Genomic DNA, 17,450 nt, shown 5'->3' on the forward strand with positions numbered 1-17,450 from the left:
CAATGCAGATGTCAGATTGACCATATAGCGCCTTAAATGGTTTGACACTGGTTGTGGCGGAGGGATTTCATGACCTGGCCGTGGTGTTTGCCCTGCTAGCTAAATCGTGTGAGGCAAGAAGACACCAACTAAACCACTGGCCGCATGTAAGTTATAAGAGAAGTCGACAATTTAGGTTGAATTATTGCGTTAATATACTGTTATTATAATGTCACAAAATGTATCAGACTTTTTTGCAGCTATCCAATACAACTAGCTAGCTAACTAGAGAGCACGAGCGAGCCCAGTCCGTGTTCACTAGCTCGCTCGCTAGTTAGGTTGGAAAATGTGGTTGGCTAGCTAGCTTTCTTAATTTCAGTTCACTTATTTGAAATATTGTAAAATATCACACAATTGTATTGTGCATTAAAAAGCGTGCTTCTCTTCTTGGAAAATGGTTTTGATGAGTTTGTTAAGCTAGCTAAATGCAAGAAGCCAGAAACCAGATGTTGTATGCACATGTATTCCGCAACATGATTCCAACAAACCTCAGAAGCTATCGAGACAGATAATAATATTGTAGCGGCCCGCACAGACAGCTGTGTGTTATGTGCTGTTCGTTGGTTGTGTTGTACTTACCAGTACCCAGTGTTCGTGGGGTCCGACATGCCAGTCAACCTGCTATCTGAGTTTGGTTAATAAACCGGGAATTCGTAAACTCAAACCTCTGTCTGGACAATTGTTCATTTATGATCATTACAATATTTTCTAACGTTCGTTCTGTCTAGATGGCAGGTGAGAAAGAAGGCGCTTGCAAACGAGAGCGGTAAAAACAAAACAAAAACTACCGCCCGAACAGGGACTTGAACCCTGGACCCTCAGATTAAAAGTCTGATGCTCTACCGACTGAGCTATCCGGGCTCTGACATGCAGAGAAAATTTTAATATGTTGATTTTAGAAGTTGTAGCTAGATCACATCTAAACTTGTTAGGAAAGTGAGCCGTTCGCAACTGTTGCCGAAGACGTTGCATTATTTCTGTGTTGCTCTGCTCAAGAGCTAGGGGACACTTTCCTACCACATAGCTAACGTTACAGTAAGTGTATTGCAGTCAGCATCGTAACGTTTATACCACAGATGAATAGGTTACTAGCTTTGGTTTTACCCACAGGTGAATAGGAACTGTTACCGTATCTTTGGTTATGCTAACGTTAACTTAGCTAGCTACTGTAGCTATCATAGCTCGCAATAGTGTTCCATTTCATTATGTGGTCAGCTAACCTAGCGGTGCAAAGATGCACCATTGTCCATGTGTAAGTGTTAATATGCACCGAAAAACTACTGTCAGCCTCTGTGTTGTTCCTTTCATCTCCATTTATTGACAATTCAATGTTTTCATCAGATCAATATACGTACTTTATTAACGTCATTATTGTTCACGTCATTAACGTGAGCAAAAAAAACTGCGACTAATGCATAGTGTCAGTTTTTTTGGGGGGGGTCTCAAGTTTAGGACGTAAATGAAAGACCTGTTTTGATCAGATGAAATGGGGAAAAAATGTACAGGCCCCAGCGAGATTTGAACTCGCGACCCCTGGTTTACAAGACCAGTGCTCTAACCCCTGAGCTATGGAGCCCTGTTCTGTTGAATCTGAAGGGCAAACTCTTTTTGAATATGGCCTGGACAGTCTTTCATTCGAGCTCTATAAATGTTCTGAAAATATTTTATGTTTGCTTGCAAAGGCCTAAATTGATCGCTTTGATTGTATTGTAAAAACATCTCTGTCAGTATTTTAAATCACCACGATAAAGACAAAAAAATATCCTGCATTCTGACTTGCAATGTGTTTTCAACTTCAACCACTAGATGGCGTCGAAGAACTGCATTTGTCAACAAGCCGTTCAGAAGTTGTTTGTAGCCAGTCATTTGTTGCGCTCAAGTGGATAATTAAGCAATAATGCCCGAGGGGGTTTGGTATATTGTCAATATGACACAACGCGGAGTGCCTGGATACAGCCCTTAGCTGTGGTATATTGGCCATATACCACAAACCCCAGAGGTGCCTTATTGCTATTATAAACTGGTTACCAACATAATTGGAGCTGTAAAAATACATATTTTGTCATACCAGTGATACACAGTCTGATATACCACGGCTGTCAGCCAATCAGCATTCAGGGCTCGAACCACCCAGTTTATAACAGACCTTTTACCTCGGGCAGAACAAACCATTTATTTTTACTGCTCTAAAAAGGTTAGTAACCAGTTTATAATAGCAATGAGGCACCTTGGGGGTTTGTGCTATATGGCCAATATTCACAGCTAAGGGCAGTATCCAGGCACTCTGCATTGCGTCATGGGTAAGAATAGCCCTTAGCCATGATATATTGGCCATTTACCACACCCCCTCGGGCCTTATTGCTTATGTATAGACTACATACATATTCACAGTCCAGACCAGTATTTACTACTTTACTCGTGCTTTTGCACGGCAGTCTTTCAATGGGAAAAGTTGGCTAAAACCTAAATCTATCTTCTCCAGTCACTCTCTGTAACCACTGCACTGACCATTGAACACAGAATGTGCACACAAATAAATATTCCTGTAGTTGGCATAGCCTATAAAGCAACACTATGCACCTTAGTATTTTTGTGTTTGCTTATGCATTTACAATTTGGGATAACTTTAGGGCGGATCTGCACCAGTGGCGTACTACTTTGGGAGTTCAATGCACCTGACTGGCTTGCAAAGACAGCCTCCTATGGCTTTGGGCGTGGTATAGAATAGAACGGAGGTACCAGCCTCCCGAATGGGTCATATTCAATTTAGCGATACAGAGATGGATACGTATGGTTAGCCAGAGGACGTAAAATATGTCCAATATTTGCTTTGGAATACTGAAACCATTCCACCATGGAACTCGTATTCGATATCCGATAAATACGCGCAGGAATTGAATTGAATTGTATTTTATGGATTTATGAAAAGGCATATTTTTTGCAACACTAACCACTTGAGGATTGTAAATGAGAAACATGCGTGTGGAAGACGGACGGATTGTTAGTCTTGGTTTTGAACCCATTTCTAAAACCAAGCCTCCATCGCAAGGACGGTAAGTAACTGGTGAATAGGCCTATACTAGAGCAATGATTTATTCAATATCTCCCGTAGATAACCTGTTGAATGTGATTTTTCAAATACCAATAAAATGCTGCATTTGTTGTTTGCGTTTTGATTGTGTTTATAAGAAGGGACTAGTGTCCACATAGCCCGTGCGTAAAAATGCGTTCCAAATGTTCCAAGATCACAATACATCATCATCACTTCTATCGTAACCTAGTTGCCTTTCTCTGAACTTGGACAAGGCGAGGTTTATGCGTGAACATCGGACTGGCTTATTTTATGGATTTAAACAAGTGTCAACTGATTTACACAATAACTCAAAAGATAGGCTATAAAAAACCTATATAGATACCGGAACGTTTTCTTATTCAATGGTTTCTTTCTTGTGCTTAGCCTAGGTAGTTGTGTACAGTAATTGACAGGTGCCAATTCAATTGACACAATTGGTGTACTTGTAGCCTAATGTAGCCCATCCCACGGAGGGAAGATACATAGTTACAGTAATGACATGTAATAAACATGTTCAATAGGCCGACTGTACTGTTTCTAGGGAAAATGACGCGATGATTAGCCAATCATCACAAAGAGCTGAGTAATCGCCCCTAAACATGTTGTGCCAGGCTTCATCCAAAAATGCATGTATTGTATGAATGAAACTGTACACCCAATCCGTTCTCTCTGCGCAGCATATACCTGTCCAGCCTGTTTCACAGATTTGGGAAAGGTCGCTCAGCGAGTCACGGGCATTGGTAGGTAGGTCTATTACGAGTGTGGTGTTGGATGTCACTTTGGAACAGTTCAACACGCTACTACGCCCCAACGACTGGAACGGAGCTCCGTCCTGTCTTCACTCCACAAGTGTAGCTTGGTCTCGCCACTTGCGCTCTGGCAAAGGGATTTATAAGATTCAGTCGGACACACTTGTTTCTTTACGCTAGAACGTGACTGAAAAGTAAGGCTGTCAACAATAATAACAGGAGCACTCTCCGTTTCTTTGCTTGTCCACGGTTAATGAAGGCATAACAACCCGGTAAAACAGAAGATTTCTCCGCGTTCGACCATGAAAGTGGCACGGATATTTGTGGCCAGATGCTGCGCTCCTTCACATTAGCACGCCGCCGGCTGACTAAATGTAAGATCCCTCTTTGTTAATTTAGGGAGACCTGTATTTGTGTGTAGATATAACCTAGCTACAAGCCCATATAACTTATACACTACGGGACTTAATGTAGGCTAGATTGAGCTGATGTTGGAATCAGTGATGAGACAGCGATCCTCGTTTCAATGAACAGCGATAGGCGACTTTGTAGCCAAATCAAAATTAACAAAGTCTAGCCTGGTTCCGGATGTAAACACAACGTCGCGCCTTCCTTTTTTCACCGAATCCCGACATGGTTTCTAACAAAGGGGCATTTTCTAACTTCTCTTTCCAGGGCCACCATGCTCCTTGCGTCCGCTGTGGTCGTGTGGGAATGGCTCAACGAACACGGGCGGTGGCGGCCCTACAGCCCGGCCGTCTCCCACCACATCGAGGCGGTGATACGAAGCGATCCCCGTGGTGGGAGCGTCGTGCTAGGCCAAGTCGACAACCGCCTCTCGCCCTACATCCTAGACCTGCAGTCGATGCACCAGTTCAGGCAGGACACAGGTAAGAAGACGAGAGGTGGGAATGGCTGTTGTTGTTGTTGTGGGGATGCTGTTGTCATGTCGTTAGGCTCCTGGTGTTGTTGGTGTAAGAAGGCAGTTGGATGTATGTAGGTGCAGAACTTTTTGTGAAACATCACAGCACAGTTGGGAAAAAAAACTGGATGGTCTTAAGAGATAGATGGGAAACCATGTGTTTGATGTGTTTGATACCATTCCACCTTATTCTGCTCCAGCCATTACCACGAGCCCATCCTCCCCAATTAAGGTGCCACCAACCTCCTGTGATGTCCAGTGAGTGTCTGTCTGTGTCTTGGTCTGTCTGGAATGGATACATTGTGACAGACAAAAGTCATATCAGAATTCTTAGTTCTAAAGAGGCCTTTTTGACATCTTAGGCCCAGTTGTCAGCATGTTCTGGTTTTTACTTCATGTTATTGCACAGCGTCATACAATTCTGTTTGTTTTGCATGTGGTTCAACTGATAGATAGTGACTGCTTTGCCACTGGAGTGGCGCTTAGAGCTCACAGGTTGGTTCCATTCCGTCATAGAATGAGAATTAAGAATGAATTACAATCAGTTCCATATTCCAAGAGCCTGGCTGGGTCCCTGACTTTAACCCTCCGCTTGCCTGTCAGACAGAATGGGGTGGAAGTGTGATGACCTAGAACAGCTGTACCTCACGGAGCCTTGGCCTCTTGCGAGACATTCTTCCCCATACTCCCCGAATCTAACGCCCGCAGCTGCCGTGTGGAGACGGACAATTGGGTGGGATAAGCAGAGGGAGCGAGAAAGAAATGGCACCCTATAGTCAAAAGTAGTGCACTACATAGGGAATAGGGTGCCCTTTGTGACAGATCCAGAGCGTAAGGGGAAAGCAGAGAGAATGTGATATTTCAAGGCTTAATCAGCAGAGAATCCGCCTTCGGCAGCCCCCCCGGACAGTCTCAGCCACACTGTCTCCTAATGATTTCTTTAGTCTTGTCTTTAGTTTTGTCAATAGGCCAGATCTCTAGGGACTAGCGGCGTCAGAACCTCGGTACGTGGGAGAGATAGATGGAAGGAGGTATAGAAAGAGAGAGAGGGAGGGAGAGGGAAGCCCGTCTCTCTCTTTGTTGAAGTTGAGGGAACAGATGTTGGCTCCTCTATTGTGGAGTAGACGTTCACGCAGGCACCCTCACACACACACACACACACACACACACACACACACACACACACACACACACACACACACACACACACACACACACACACACACACAGATACACACACACTCTCTCTCACACACAGGGAAGAGTGTGGGAGAGAGTTGTAGGAGCAGAGCTCAGGCGCACCGAGTCGGGAGACGGGGTAGGGGGCGTACCGGCAATTATAAATTCACTGAAGTGGAAGAAGGGGAGAGACAAGAGAGACAGAACATGAAGAGAGAATGAGAAAGATGGGGGAGAGAGAAAGGGGGAGAGATCAGTAATGACAGAAATATCTCTCTTTACCTTGTAGTTACACTCTGCTGTTTCACCAGAGCTGATGATGGTATGCTATTGCCTATTCACCCTCCCACTGAATCCCACTATGTTTGTGCTAGAGACAGACAGCATGAGAATACTACAGCTCACAGCTCGCAGCTAGCCAAGCAGTCTCCAAATTAACTTTACACCCCATCGGTGATGGTTTTAAGCCTCACATATCCATGTTTCTCTTTTCTCTGTGTCCTGTCTTTTTCCACCACTGTGTGATGCAGTCCTTCTATTATACAGCCAAAGATTCCATTACTTTGTTGGTTCAACAACTTTTTTTTTGAAATATTAGTTTACTTTAAATCCCCTTCCTGTAATTCCCCATAGCTACAGGATTTGGAAACGCAGTGTGCCAACTATTCATAGGGCTAATAGTCAATCAGAGAAGCCAGACTGAAGAGTTTTCAGCTGTCACTGAAAGCTTAGGAACGGTTTCACTTTTCGGGAGGAGCCCTGTGAAAGATAACACCCAGCTAGCGTTAGCGTCTGGCTGTCATTTCAGGAAGCCGTTAGCATTTAGGCTAGCTGCCGTCAACCGACGTCTGGGGAGTCTTTCCTCAAACATAAGCAAATGTTTTTCTACCTGAAGTGGGTGACCATTTAGATTCCCTTTTCTAATTCTGAGAAACACTCGCCGACTGAGCCATGGCTGTTACCGTCTGTCAGAAAATGGGCAGACTCTTGTGAACGGGCACACCCTTCCGACCACTGATTGCGTCACTGACTCCCTCTCCAACACATTGTCAATCTGTTTTTCTCACTCTGTTGCTCTCACCCCTCTGTCTCTCTCCCTCTCTCTTGCTCTCTCACCCCTCTGTCTCTCTCCCTCTCTCTTGCTCTCTCACCCCTCTGTCTCTCTCCCTCTCTCTTGTCTCTCTCCCTCTCATACACATACAACCGCAATCTCCCAAACTCACACAAGTTGATACATTGGTAAACACACACAACAAAACCCTGTGGTGGGTTTGTTAGATAATTATGGTTGAAATGACATGATGGTTGATATAGACAGGCAGATAGACAGAGAGTGACAACAGGCAGATAGACAGAGGCTGACAACAGGCAGATAGACAGAGGCTGACAACAGGCAGATGGACAGAGGCTGACAACAGGCAGATGGACAGAGGCTGACAACAGGCAGATGGACAGAGGCTGACAACAGGCAGATAGACAGAGAGTGACAACAGGCAGATAGACAGAGGCTGACAACAGGCAGATAGACAGAGGCTGACAACAGGCAGATAGACAGAGGCTGACAACAGGCAGATAGACAGAGGCTGACAACAGGCAGATAGACAGAGGCTGACAACAGGCAGATAGACAGAGGCTGACAACAGGCAGATAGACAGAGGCTGACAACAGGCAGATAGACAGAGAGTGACAACAGGCAGATAGACAGAGGCTGACGGATGGACTAAACACACATATGAGACTGACAGGCAGGCATAGAGGCTTCTGAGGCATAGATGGATAGAAAAGCACAGAGAGTAGGGGGGGTCTGACACACACACACACACACACTGGTCTTGGAAGAAGCAGCCAGCTGCCGTCTGAGGCTCGGAGGCCCTGTTGCTGCTCCAGCTGGTCCAGCCGAAGGGGACATGTTTCCCAGACACCCACAAAGCCTGGGGTCGGGGTGCAGGGGTCACGGGGTCACCCTGGGGGAGAGAGGGTGGAGGTAAACTAAACACAAGCCAAACCTGAAACGTGAGTGAAAGGCGCTAAGCTAGGACCCGAGAGAGAGAGAGAGAGAGAGAGAGAGAGAGAGAGAGAGAGAGAGAGAGAGAGAGAGAGAGAGAGAGAGAGAGAGAGACTGGAAAGAAGAGGGAGGGGAGAGAGAGAGAACAGAAAGTTTCCCCCCCAGCCCAATAGGTTGTTGTGAGGGAGGGAGGGAGAGAGACAGAGGGGGGTAGAACAGAACAGAACGTTCCCCCAGTACAACCCAGTAGTTTGTTGTGCAACAGTCTGTGTCAGGTTACTCCAGGGCCCCAGGGCCTCCCGAGTGCCGTCAGTCACCGCGTGTTTCACAACATAGCCCATGGATTAGGAGCAGAGGCCTCACATACACACATACACACACACATGCTCAAACGCTCTATACACACACACAGTCACCCATATGCAATGACGCACACACACTGGATTGTGTTTCTTTCTAGCCGATGGCCCTTGTGTTTGGGCTAATAGGGTTAGTAGGGGTGGAGAGATAGAGAGAGGGGGAAATCAATCATTTCCAGACCCAGGGACATGTACTAGTCTGTGGCGACCGAAATGCCAGAACTGGACAAGAACCTGACACCCTAAGCACACAGGGGGACAAACACCTACCTGGAGGTGACAGCATTCCCTCCCCCATATGCCCCCCTAGGCACAACTACGACAACATAACCAACAAAATCAAGTCACAACTCCTGCAGCTCTGTCGCACACTGGGTATGTGCATAGTCAATGGTAGGCTTCGAGGGGACTCCTACGGTAGGTACACCTATAGCTCATCTCTTGGCAGTAGTACTGTAGACTACTTTATCACTGACCTCAACCCAGAGTCTCTCACAGTCAGCCCACTGACACCCCTATCAGACCACAGCAAAATCGCAGTCTACTTGAACAGAGCAATACTCAATCATGAGGCATCAAAGCCAAAGGAACTGAATAATATTAAGAAATGCTATAGATGGAAGGAAAGTAGTGTGGAAACCTACCAAAAAACAATTAGGAAACAACAAATTCAATACCTTTTAGACAACGTCCTGGACAAAACGTTCCACTGTAATAGTGAAGGTGTAAACTTGGCAGTAGAAAACCTAAACAGTATATTTGACCTCTCAGCTTCCCTATCAAATCTAAAAATCTCTAACAGAAAACCGAAGAAAAGTAACAACAATGACAAATGGTTTGATGAAGAATGCAAAAACCTAACAGCAACCTTGGGAAAATCCTCTGCATTATCATTAACAGCAGACTAGTTAATTTCCTCAGTGAAAACAATATAGTGAGAAATGTAAAATAGGCTTTTTACCAAATTACCGTAGGACAGACCACATATTCACCCTCTACACCCTAATTGACAAACATACAAACCAAAACAAAGGCAAAGTCTTCTCGTGCTTTGTTGATTTCAAAAAAGCTTTTGTAAAAACAACCCATATTTATGTTTATTTATTTTCCTATTTGTACTTTAACTATTTGCACATTGTTACAACACTGTATATATACATAATATGACACTTGAAATGTCTTTATTCTTTTGGAACTTCTGAGTGTAATGTTTACTGTTAGTATTTATTGTTTATTTCACTTTTGTTTACTATCTACTTCACTTGCTTTGGCAATGTTAACATACGTTTCCCATGCCAATAAAGCCCTTAAATTGAATTGAGAGAGAGAATGAGTCTTGTGTTGTTTTTGTGCTTCTAGGCTGATCTGTTGTGGTAGTTTATACTCTCTTATCTACCTCAAACTCTCTCTCTCTCGGCCTTCCCTGCTTATCTGAGAGATAGCAGAAGGACGGAGAGAGGGAGAAAAGAGCCAGTAAACGGGTAAAAGACTGAAATGGAGAAGAGATGAGAGAGAAGGAGAGCAACAGGCTTCTATGTGGAAGAGCATCTGAGGTCAATCACACTAGAAAAGAGAGAAATTAGCAACGAAGGAAGAGAGAGATAAAGAGAGGGGGAGGGACAGAGAGAGGGGGAGGGTATCCTATCCACATCATTCTGTCATTAGTAACCATAGCTCTTCTTTGGAAGGGGCTCTCTTTTATAAGTAATCTAGCAGAGACCTTCCTTTTCCTTGTTCTCTTTCCCAATCCCTTGCTTTATCTCTGCTTGTGACATCAGAGCGCTGCTAGAGGGCTACATAGATTCTATTTCATTAGCGACATTTGTCTTTGTTTGACAAAGAAACATTCTAGCACAAGGCTGGCTTTCCTATTGGTCTATCGTCTGATAGGCTGGCTTTCCTATTGGTCTATCGTCTGATAGGCTGGCTTTCCTATTGGTCTATCGTCTGATAGGCTGGCTTTCCTATTGGTCTATCGTCTGATAGGCTGGCTTTCTTATTGGTCTATCGTCTGATAGGCTGGCTTTCCTATTGGTCTATTGTCTGATAGGCTGGCTTTCCTATTGGTCTATTGTCTGATAGGCTGGCTTTCCTATTGGTCTATCGTCTGATAGGCTTGCTTTCCTATTGGTCTATTGTCTGATAGGCTGGCTTTCCTATTGGTCTATCGTCTGATAGGCTGGCTTTCCTATTGGTCTATTGTCTGATAGGCTGGCTTTCCTATTGGTCTATCGTCTGATAGGCTGGCTTTCCTATTGGTCTATCGTCTGATTGAAACATTGAAGCTAAAGAAGAAAGGGAGGAGAAACAGCGGCTCTGGTCTGGTCTGGTGGTCGGGTCTGGTGGTCAGGTCTGGTCTGGTCTGGTGGTCGGGTCTGGTGGTCGGGTCTGGTCTGGTCTGGTCGGGTCTGGTGGTCTGGTCTGGTCGGCCCTGGTCGGGTCTGGTCTAGTCTGGTCGGGTCTGGTGGTCTGGTCGGGTCTGGTGGTCTGGTCGGGTCTGGTCTGGTCTGTCAACCGAAAAGATTCTGTCTGAATTAGTCGCCATTTTCCTGCTCTCTCTTTTTATCTCTTTCCTTTCTCAAGTGTGTATGTGTTGTTTCTATGTGTGTATGTGTTGTTTCTGTGTGTGTGTTGTTTCTGTGTGTGTGTTGTTTCTGTGTGTGTTGTTTCTGTGTGTGTGTGTGTGTGTGTGTGTGTGTATCTAAAGGTCAGTGTGTGTGTAAATCATGTAGTGACATGGAGGCTGTGTCTCCCAGGGCCCTGAGAGAAATTTGACTCAATTTGGCATGAGGGTCTGCAACACAAATGGATGGAAAGTGGTGTTGGGGGAAAAACATACAACATGATAAAATCCATGTACACAAAGTGTGAGGTTAAAATTGGCAAAAAACACAGACATTTCTTTCCACGGGGCTGTGGGGTGAGACAGGGATCCATTTTAAGCCCCACCCTCTTCAACATATATATCAATGAATTGGCGAGGGCACTAGAACAGTCTGCAGCACCCGGCCTCACCCTACTAGAATCTGAAGTCAAATGTCTACTGTTTGCTGATGATCTGGTGCTTCTGTCCCCAACCAAGGAGGGCCTACAGCAGCACCTAGATCTTCTGCACAGATTCTGTCAGACCTGGGCCCTGACAGTAAATCTCAGTAAGACAAAAATAATGGTGTTCCAAAAAAGGTCCAGTTGCCAGGACCACAAATACAAATTCCATCTAGACACCGTTGCCCTAGAGCACACAAAAAACTATACATACCTAGGCCTAAACATCAGCGCCACAGGTAACTTCCACAAAGCTGTGAATGATCTGAAAGAGAAGGCAAGAAGGGCCTTCTATGCCATCAAAAGGAACATAAAATTTGACATACCAATTAGGATCTGGCCAAAAATACTTAAATCAGTTATAGAACCCATTGCCCTTTATGGTTGTGAGGTCTGGGGTCCCCTCACCAAACAAGAATTCACAAAATGGGACAAACACCAAATTGAGACTCTGCATGCGGAAATCTGCAAAAAGATCCTCTGTGTACAACGTAAAACACCAAATAATGCATGCAGAGCAGAATTAGGCCGATACCCGCTAATTATCAAGAAAGAGCCATTAAATTCTACAACAACCTAAAAGGAAGCGATTCCAAAACCTTCCATAACAAAGCCATCACCTACAGAGAGATGAACCTGGAGAAGAGTCCCCTGAGCAAGCTGGTCCTGGGGCTCTGTTCACAAACACAAACAGACCCCACAGAGCCCCAGGACAACAACAGCAACACAATTAGACCCAACCAAATCATGAGAAAACAAAAAGAGAATTACTTGACACATTGGAAAGAATTTACTAAACAACAGAGCAAACTAGAATGCTATTTGGCCCTAAACAGAGATGGCATAGCAGTGCTATTTGGCCCTAAACAGAGATGGCATAGCAGTGCGGTCGTGTTTTCTGTAGTGTCCTCATGTAAATAGCCAGTTTTTTGTTTTTTTTGTCTTTTTCGTATATATTTCTCAATCTCACTTTCCATCCTTTAACTAAATATACTTTCTTGCAACCCGCCTCACCCAATGTGGAACGGATTCTATTATTTCTTCATACATTTTTATCCAGAACCTCTGGCTGAAACTAGCCAGATAGCCAGCTAACTAGCTACTTGCTATTAGCCACCGTTAGCGGTCTTCACCATTGTCCGTGGCTGTGGCCTGCACTACCTACCAGCCAGCTCTAGCCTGGACAATTATCGGCCAGTCTGCACAGTCGAGCCAGAGCATATCGGATTTTCTGCCGGAATCACTGAATCACTGGACCTTAACACCGGATCATCGCAACTAGCTAGCTGCAACCGAATGGCTGTTGTCGTTGTTGGCTAATCACCACTGTCCTGAAGCTAACCCCAGTTAGCCTTGAGCTAGCCTCGAGCCAGGCCCATCTCCCGGCTATCTACCTCTCTGTCAACCGGATGGGACCTCCTAGTGTTGACACGGAGCCCTGCCGATCCATCACGACTGGTCTGCCAACGTAATCGTCTGATGTGGTTTCAACAGGCTTCCCGTTGCGACGACCACGAAGATCCATCTGCTAGCCCCGGCCCGCTAGCACACACAATCAACAGCCGTGCCTCCAGCTCGCCTGTAGCGTAGCAGCCACTGAACTGCTCCCGGACTTACTTATTGCTGTTCACTGGACCTTATAATCACTCAGCTACACAGCAGATGCCTGCTGGACTGTTCCTTTATACGGTACCCCATCCTGTTTATCTGTTTAGCCTCAGCTCAAACTTTCGTCGCCATTACCAGCTGTTGTCTTAGCTCTCTCGAATAACACCTGTGACTGCTTTATGCCTATCTCCCATGTCAATATGCCTTGCCTATTGATGTTTTGGTTAGTTCTAACTGTACTTTTTCAATGTAGAGCCCCCAGTCCTGCTCAACCTGTCTCAGATAGATCCTTTGTCCAACCCCCCACACAAGCAGAGACCGGCTCAATCAGTGCCTCCAGTGATGCTATCACTTTCATCTTTACCCAACGCTTAGGTTTACCTCCACTGTACTCATATCCTTCCATATCCTTGTCTGTACATAATGCCCTGAATCTATTCTACAACGCCCGGAAATCTGCCCCTTTTTTTCTCTGTACCCAACGCACTAGAAGACCAGTTCTTAAAGCCTTTAGCCGTATCCTTATTCTACTCCTCCTCTGTTCCTCTGGTGATGTAGAGGTTAACCCAGGCCCTGTAGCCCCTAATATCACTCCTGCTCCCCAGGCGCTATCATTTGTTGACTTCTGTAATCGCAAAAGCCTTGGTTTCTTGCATGTTAACATCAGAAGCCTCCTCCCTAAGTTTGAGTTATTCACTGCGTTAGCACACTCAGCCAACCCTGATGTTCTAGCAGTGTCTGAATCCTGGTGGAAGGCCACCAAAGATTCTGAAATTTCCATTCCCAACTACAACATTTTCCGTCTAGATAGAACTGCCAAAGAGGGTGGAGTTGTAATCTACTGTAGAGATAGCCTGCAGAGCTCTATCATACTATCCAGGTCTGTGCCCAAACAGTTTGAGCTTCTACTTCTAAAAATCCACCTTTCCAGAAATATGTCTCTCACTGTTGCTGCTTGCTACAGACCCCCCTCAGCCCCCAGCTGTGCCCTGAACACCATATGTGAATTGATTGCCCCCCATCTATCCTCAGAGTTCGTATTGCTTGGTGACCTAAACTGGGATATGCTTAACACCCCAGCCATCCTAAAATCTAAACTAGATGCCCTCAATCTCACACAAATTATCAAGGAACCTACCAGGTACAACCCTAAATCCGTTAACATGGGCACCCTCATAGATATCATCCTGACTAATTTACCCTCTAAATACACCTCCGCTGTCTTCAACCAGGATCTCAGCGATCACTGCCTCATTGCCTGCATCCGTAATGGGTCCACGGTCAAATGACCACCCCTCATCACTGTCAAACGCTCCCTAAAGCACTTCAGCAAGCAGTCCTTTCTAATTGACCTGGCCTGGCCCGGGTATCCTGGATGGATATTGACCTCATTCCGTCAGTAGAGGATGCCTGGTTGTTCTTTAAAAGTGCTTTCCTCTCCATCTTAAATAAGCATGCCCCATTCAAAAAATTCAGAACTAAGAACAGATATAGCCCCTGGTTCACCCCAGACTTGACTGCCCTTGACCAGCACAAAAACATCCTGTGGCGTACGGCATTAGTATCGAACAGCCCCTGCGATATGCAACTTTTCAGGGAAGTCAGGAACCAATATAAACAATCAGTTAGGAAAGCAAAGGCTAACTTTTTCAAACAGAAATTTGCATCCTGTAGCACTAACTCCAAAATGTTTTGGGACACTGTAAAGTCCATGGAGAATAAGAGCACCTCCTCCCAGCTGCCCACTGCACTGAGGCTAGGAAACACTGTCACTACCGATAAATCTACGATAATCGAAAATTTCAACAAGCATTTTGCTACGGCTGGCCATGCTTTCCACCTGGCTACCACTACCCCGGCCACCAGCTCTGCACCCTCCGCTGCAACTTGCCCATGCCCCCCCCCCCCGCTTCAAATAGCTGATACCACAGTTGATTTCTTCAAACCAAGCTGCTTACCAATTGCAGATTCAGTCTTCCCAGCCTGGTGCAGGTCTACAATTTTGTTTCTTGTGTCCTTTGACAGCTCTTTGGTCTTGGCCATAGTGGAGTTTGGAGTGTGACTGTTTGAGGTTGTGGACAGGTGTCTTTTATACTGATAACAAGTTCAAACAGGTGCCATTAATACAGGTAACGAGTGGAGGACAGAGGAGCCTCTTAAAGAAGAAGTTACAGGTCTGTGAGAGCCAGAAATCTTGCTTGTTTGTAGGTGACCAAATACTTATTTTCCACCATAATTTGCAAATAAATTCATAAAAAATCCTACAATGTGATTTTCTGGATTTTCTTTCCTCAATTTGTCTGTCATAGTTGACGTGTACCTATGATGAAAATTACAGGCCTCTCTCATATTTTTAAGTGGGAGAACTTGCACAATTGGTGGCTGACTAAATACTTTTTCCCCCCACTGTATATCTCACTGGTCATCCCCAAAGCCAACACCTCCTTTGGTCGCCATTCCTTCCAGTTCTCTGCTGTAAATGACTGGAACGAACTGCAAAAATCTCTGAAGCTGGAGACACTTATCTCCCTCACTATCTTTAAGCATCAGTTGTCAGAGCAGCTTACCGATCACTGCACCTGTACACAGCCCATCTGTAATTAGCCCACCCAACTACCTCATCCCCATATTGTTATTTACATTGTTATTCATGCTCATTTGCAAATATACATAATCTTCTGCACATCTATCACTCCAGTGTTAATACTAAATTATAATTGTAATTATTTTGCACTATGGCCTATTTATTGCCTTACCTCCATAACTTACTACATTCGCACACACTGTATATAGATTTTCTATTGTGTTATTGACTGTACGTTGTGTTTACCCCATATGTAACTCTGTGTTGTTGTTGTTTTTTCCGCACTGATTTTTTTTATCTTGGCCAGGTTGCAGTTGTAAATGAGAACTTGTTCTCGTCTGGCTTACCTGGTTAAATAAAATAAATACCTGACCACTGTGACTGACCCAAAATTAAGAAAATCTTTGACTATGTACAGACTCAGTGAGCATAGCCTTGCTATTGAGAAAGGCCGCCGTAGGCAGACCTGGCTCTCAAGAGAAGACAGGCTATGTGCACACTGCCCACAAAATGAGGTGGAAACTGAGCTGCACTTCCTAACTTCGTGCCAAATGTAAGATCATATTAGAGACACATACTTCCCTCAGATTACACAGACCCACAAAGAATTCGAAAACAAATCCAATTTGGATAAACTCCCATATCTACTCTGTGAAATACCACAGTGTGCCATCACAGCAGCAAGGTTTGTGACCTGTTGCCACAAGAAAAGGGCAACCAGTGAAGAACAAACACCATTGTATTTTCCTTTTTGTACTTTAACTATTTGCACATCATTATAACACTGTATATATAGATTTAACGACATTTGAAATGTCTTTATTATTTTGTAACTTTTGTGAATGTAATGTTTACTGTTCATTTTTTAGAGAGAGAGAGAGAAGAGAGAAGAGAGAGGAGAGAGAGAGAGAGAAGAGAGAGGGAGAGAGAGAGAGAGAGAGAGAGAGAGAGGGAGAGAGAGAGAGAGAGAGAGAGAGAGAGAGAGAGAGAGAGAGAGAGAGAGAGAGAGAGAGAGAGAGAGAGAGAGAGAGAGAGAGAGAGAGAGAGAGAGAGAGAGAGAGAGAGAGAGAGAGAGAGAGAGAGAGAGAGAGAGAGAGAGAGAGAGAGAGAGAGAGAGAGAGACCCTCAGACAGGTGGACAGGCTGTAAAGGGACACTTTCCATCTGGTCCCTATTGTTCCCTCTGTTTCACCCCTCCTGTCAACACACACACTCTGCTTCTCACACACTAACTGACAAGTACGGACTGTTGATTGAGTAACGGAGGGAGGAAGAGGAACAGCCATCTGTTGATTGAGTAACAGAGGGAGGAAGAGGAACAGACATCTGATTGAGAAATGGGGGGAGGAAGAGGCCAACCACAATGATGTTGGCTGATCAGCATTTTCCATATCAACCTCATGGGAAACTGACCTCATCATACGGAGGATGTGCTATCAGATCTTTGATTTCAATCTTACTGTACTCCCCCAGCACTCCTTTGTCTCATCAGCCATTCTGTCAGTTCACCCAGTCCACCATGTGATGGTTGAAGAGCAAGTTAATGGATAGACATGGTTCTTAATGAGACTCAGTCATTAACACAGCCTCACAGCCTCTCTTCCCCTACCCCTAGGGGACTCACCAGAGGCAGGGCTCCACATTACAATGCTTACACCTGGGATTATAGTTAACTAGGTGGTGGAAGAGGTGGAGATGGTTTAGACTGGTTTGAGTATAATGTCTATATTTATGTTGTATATACATGGCACCTTTGTAAAAGAGACCTAGGTCTCAGTATGTCTTCCCTGTAAAAGAGACCTAGGTCTCAGTATGTCTTCCCTGTAAAAGAGACCTAGGTCTCAGTATGTCTTCCCTGTAAAAGAGAAGAAAAAAAAAATATATATAT

At 44.9% G+C, this 17,450-nt stretch overlaps 1 protein-coding gene and 2 non-coding genes across 3 annotated transcripts; 1 reads left to right on the forward strand and 2 right to left on the reverse strand.

Annotated features, from left to right (window-relative positions):
• Window positions 1-827: 827 nt before the first annotated feature.
• Window positions 828-900, reverse strand: trnak-uuu. Its single transcript has one exon. It is a non-coding gene; the product is annotated as a tRNA-Lys (tRNA).
• A 642-nt stretch (window positions 901-1,542) lies between these two features.
• Window positions 1,543-1,615, reverse strand: trnat-ugu. The gene has a single exon. It is a non-coding gene; the product is annotated as a tRNA-Thr (tRNA).
• A 1,149-nt stretch (window positions 1,616-2,764) lies between these two features.
• Window positions 2,765-4,778, forward strand: LOC123489391 (E3 ubiquitin-protein ligase DTX4-like; the record flags this gene model as incomplete). The annotated part of the gene is made up of 2 exons (XM_045219997.1): window positions 2,765-3,092; window positions 4,537-4,778. Coding segments are annotated over exons 1-2 (328 nt in total), but the record flags the coding sequence as incomplete, so codon positions are not given.
• Window positions 4,779-17,450: the final 12,672 nt, after the last annotated feature.

This window comes from Coregonus clupeaformis, unplaced genomic scaffold (genome assembly GCF_020615455.1).
Source record: "Coregonus clupeaformis isolate EN_2021a unplaced genomic scaffold, ASM2061545v1 scaf2997, whole genome shotgun sequence".
NCBI lineage: Eukaryota > Metazoa > Chordata > Actinopteri > Salmoniformes > Salmonidae > Coregonus > Coregonus clupeaformis.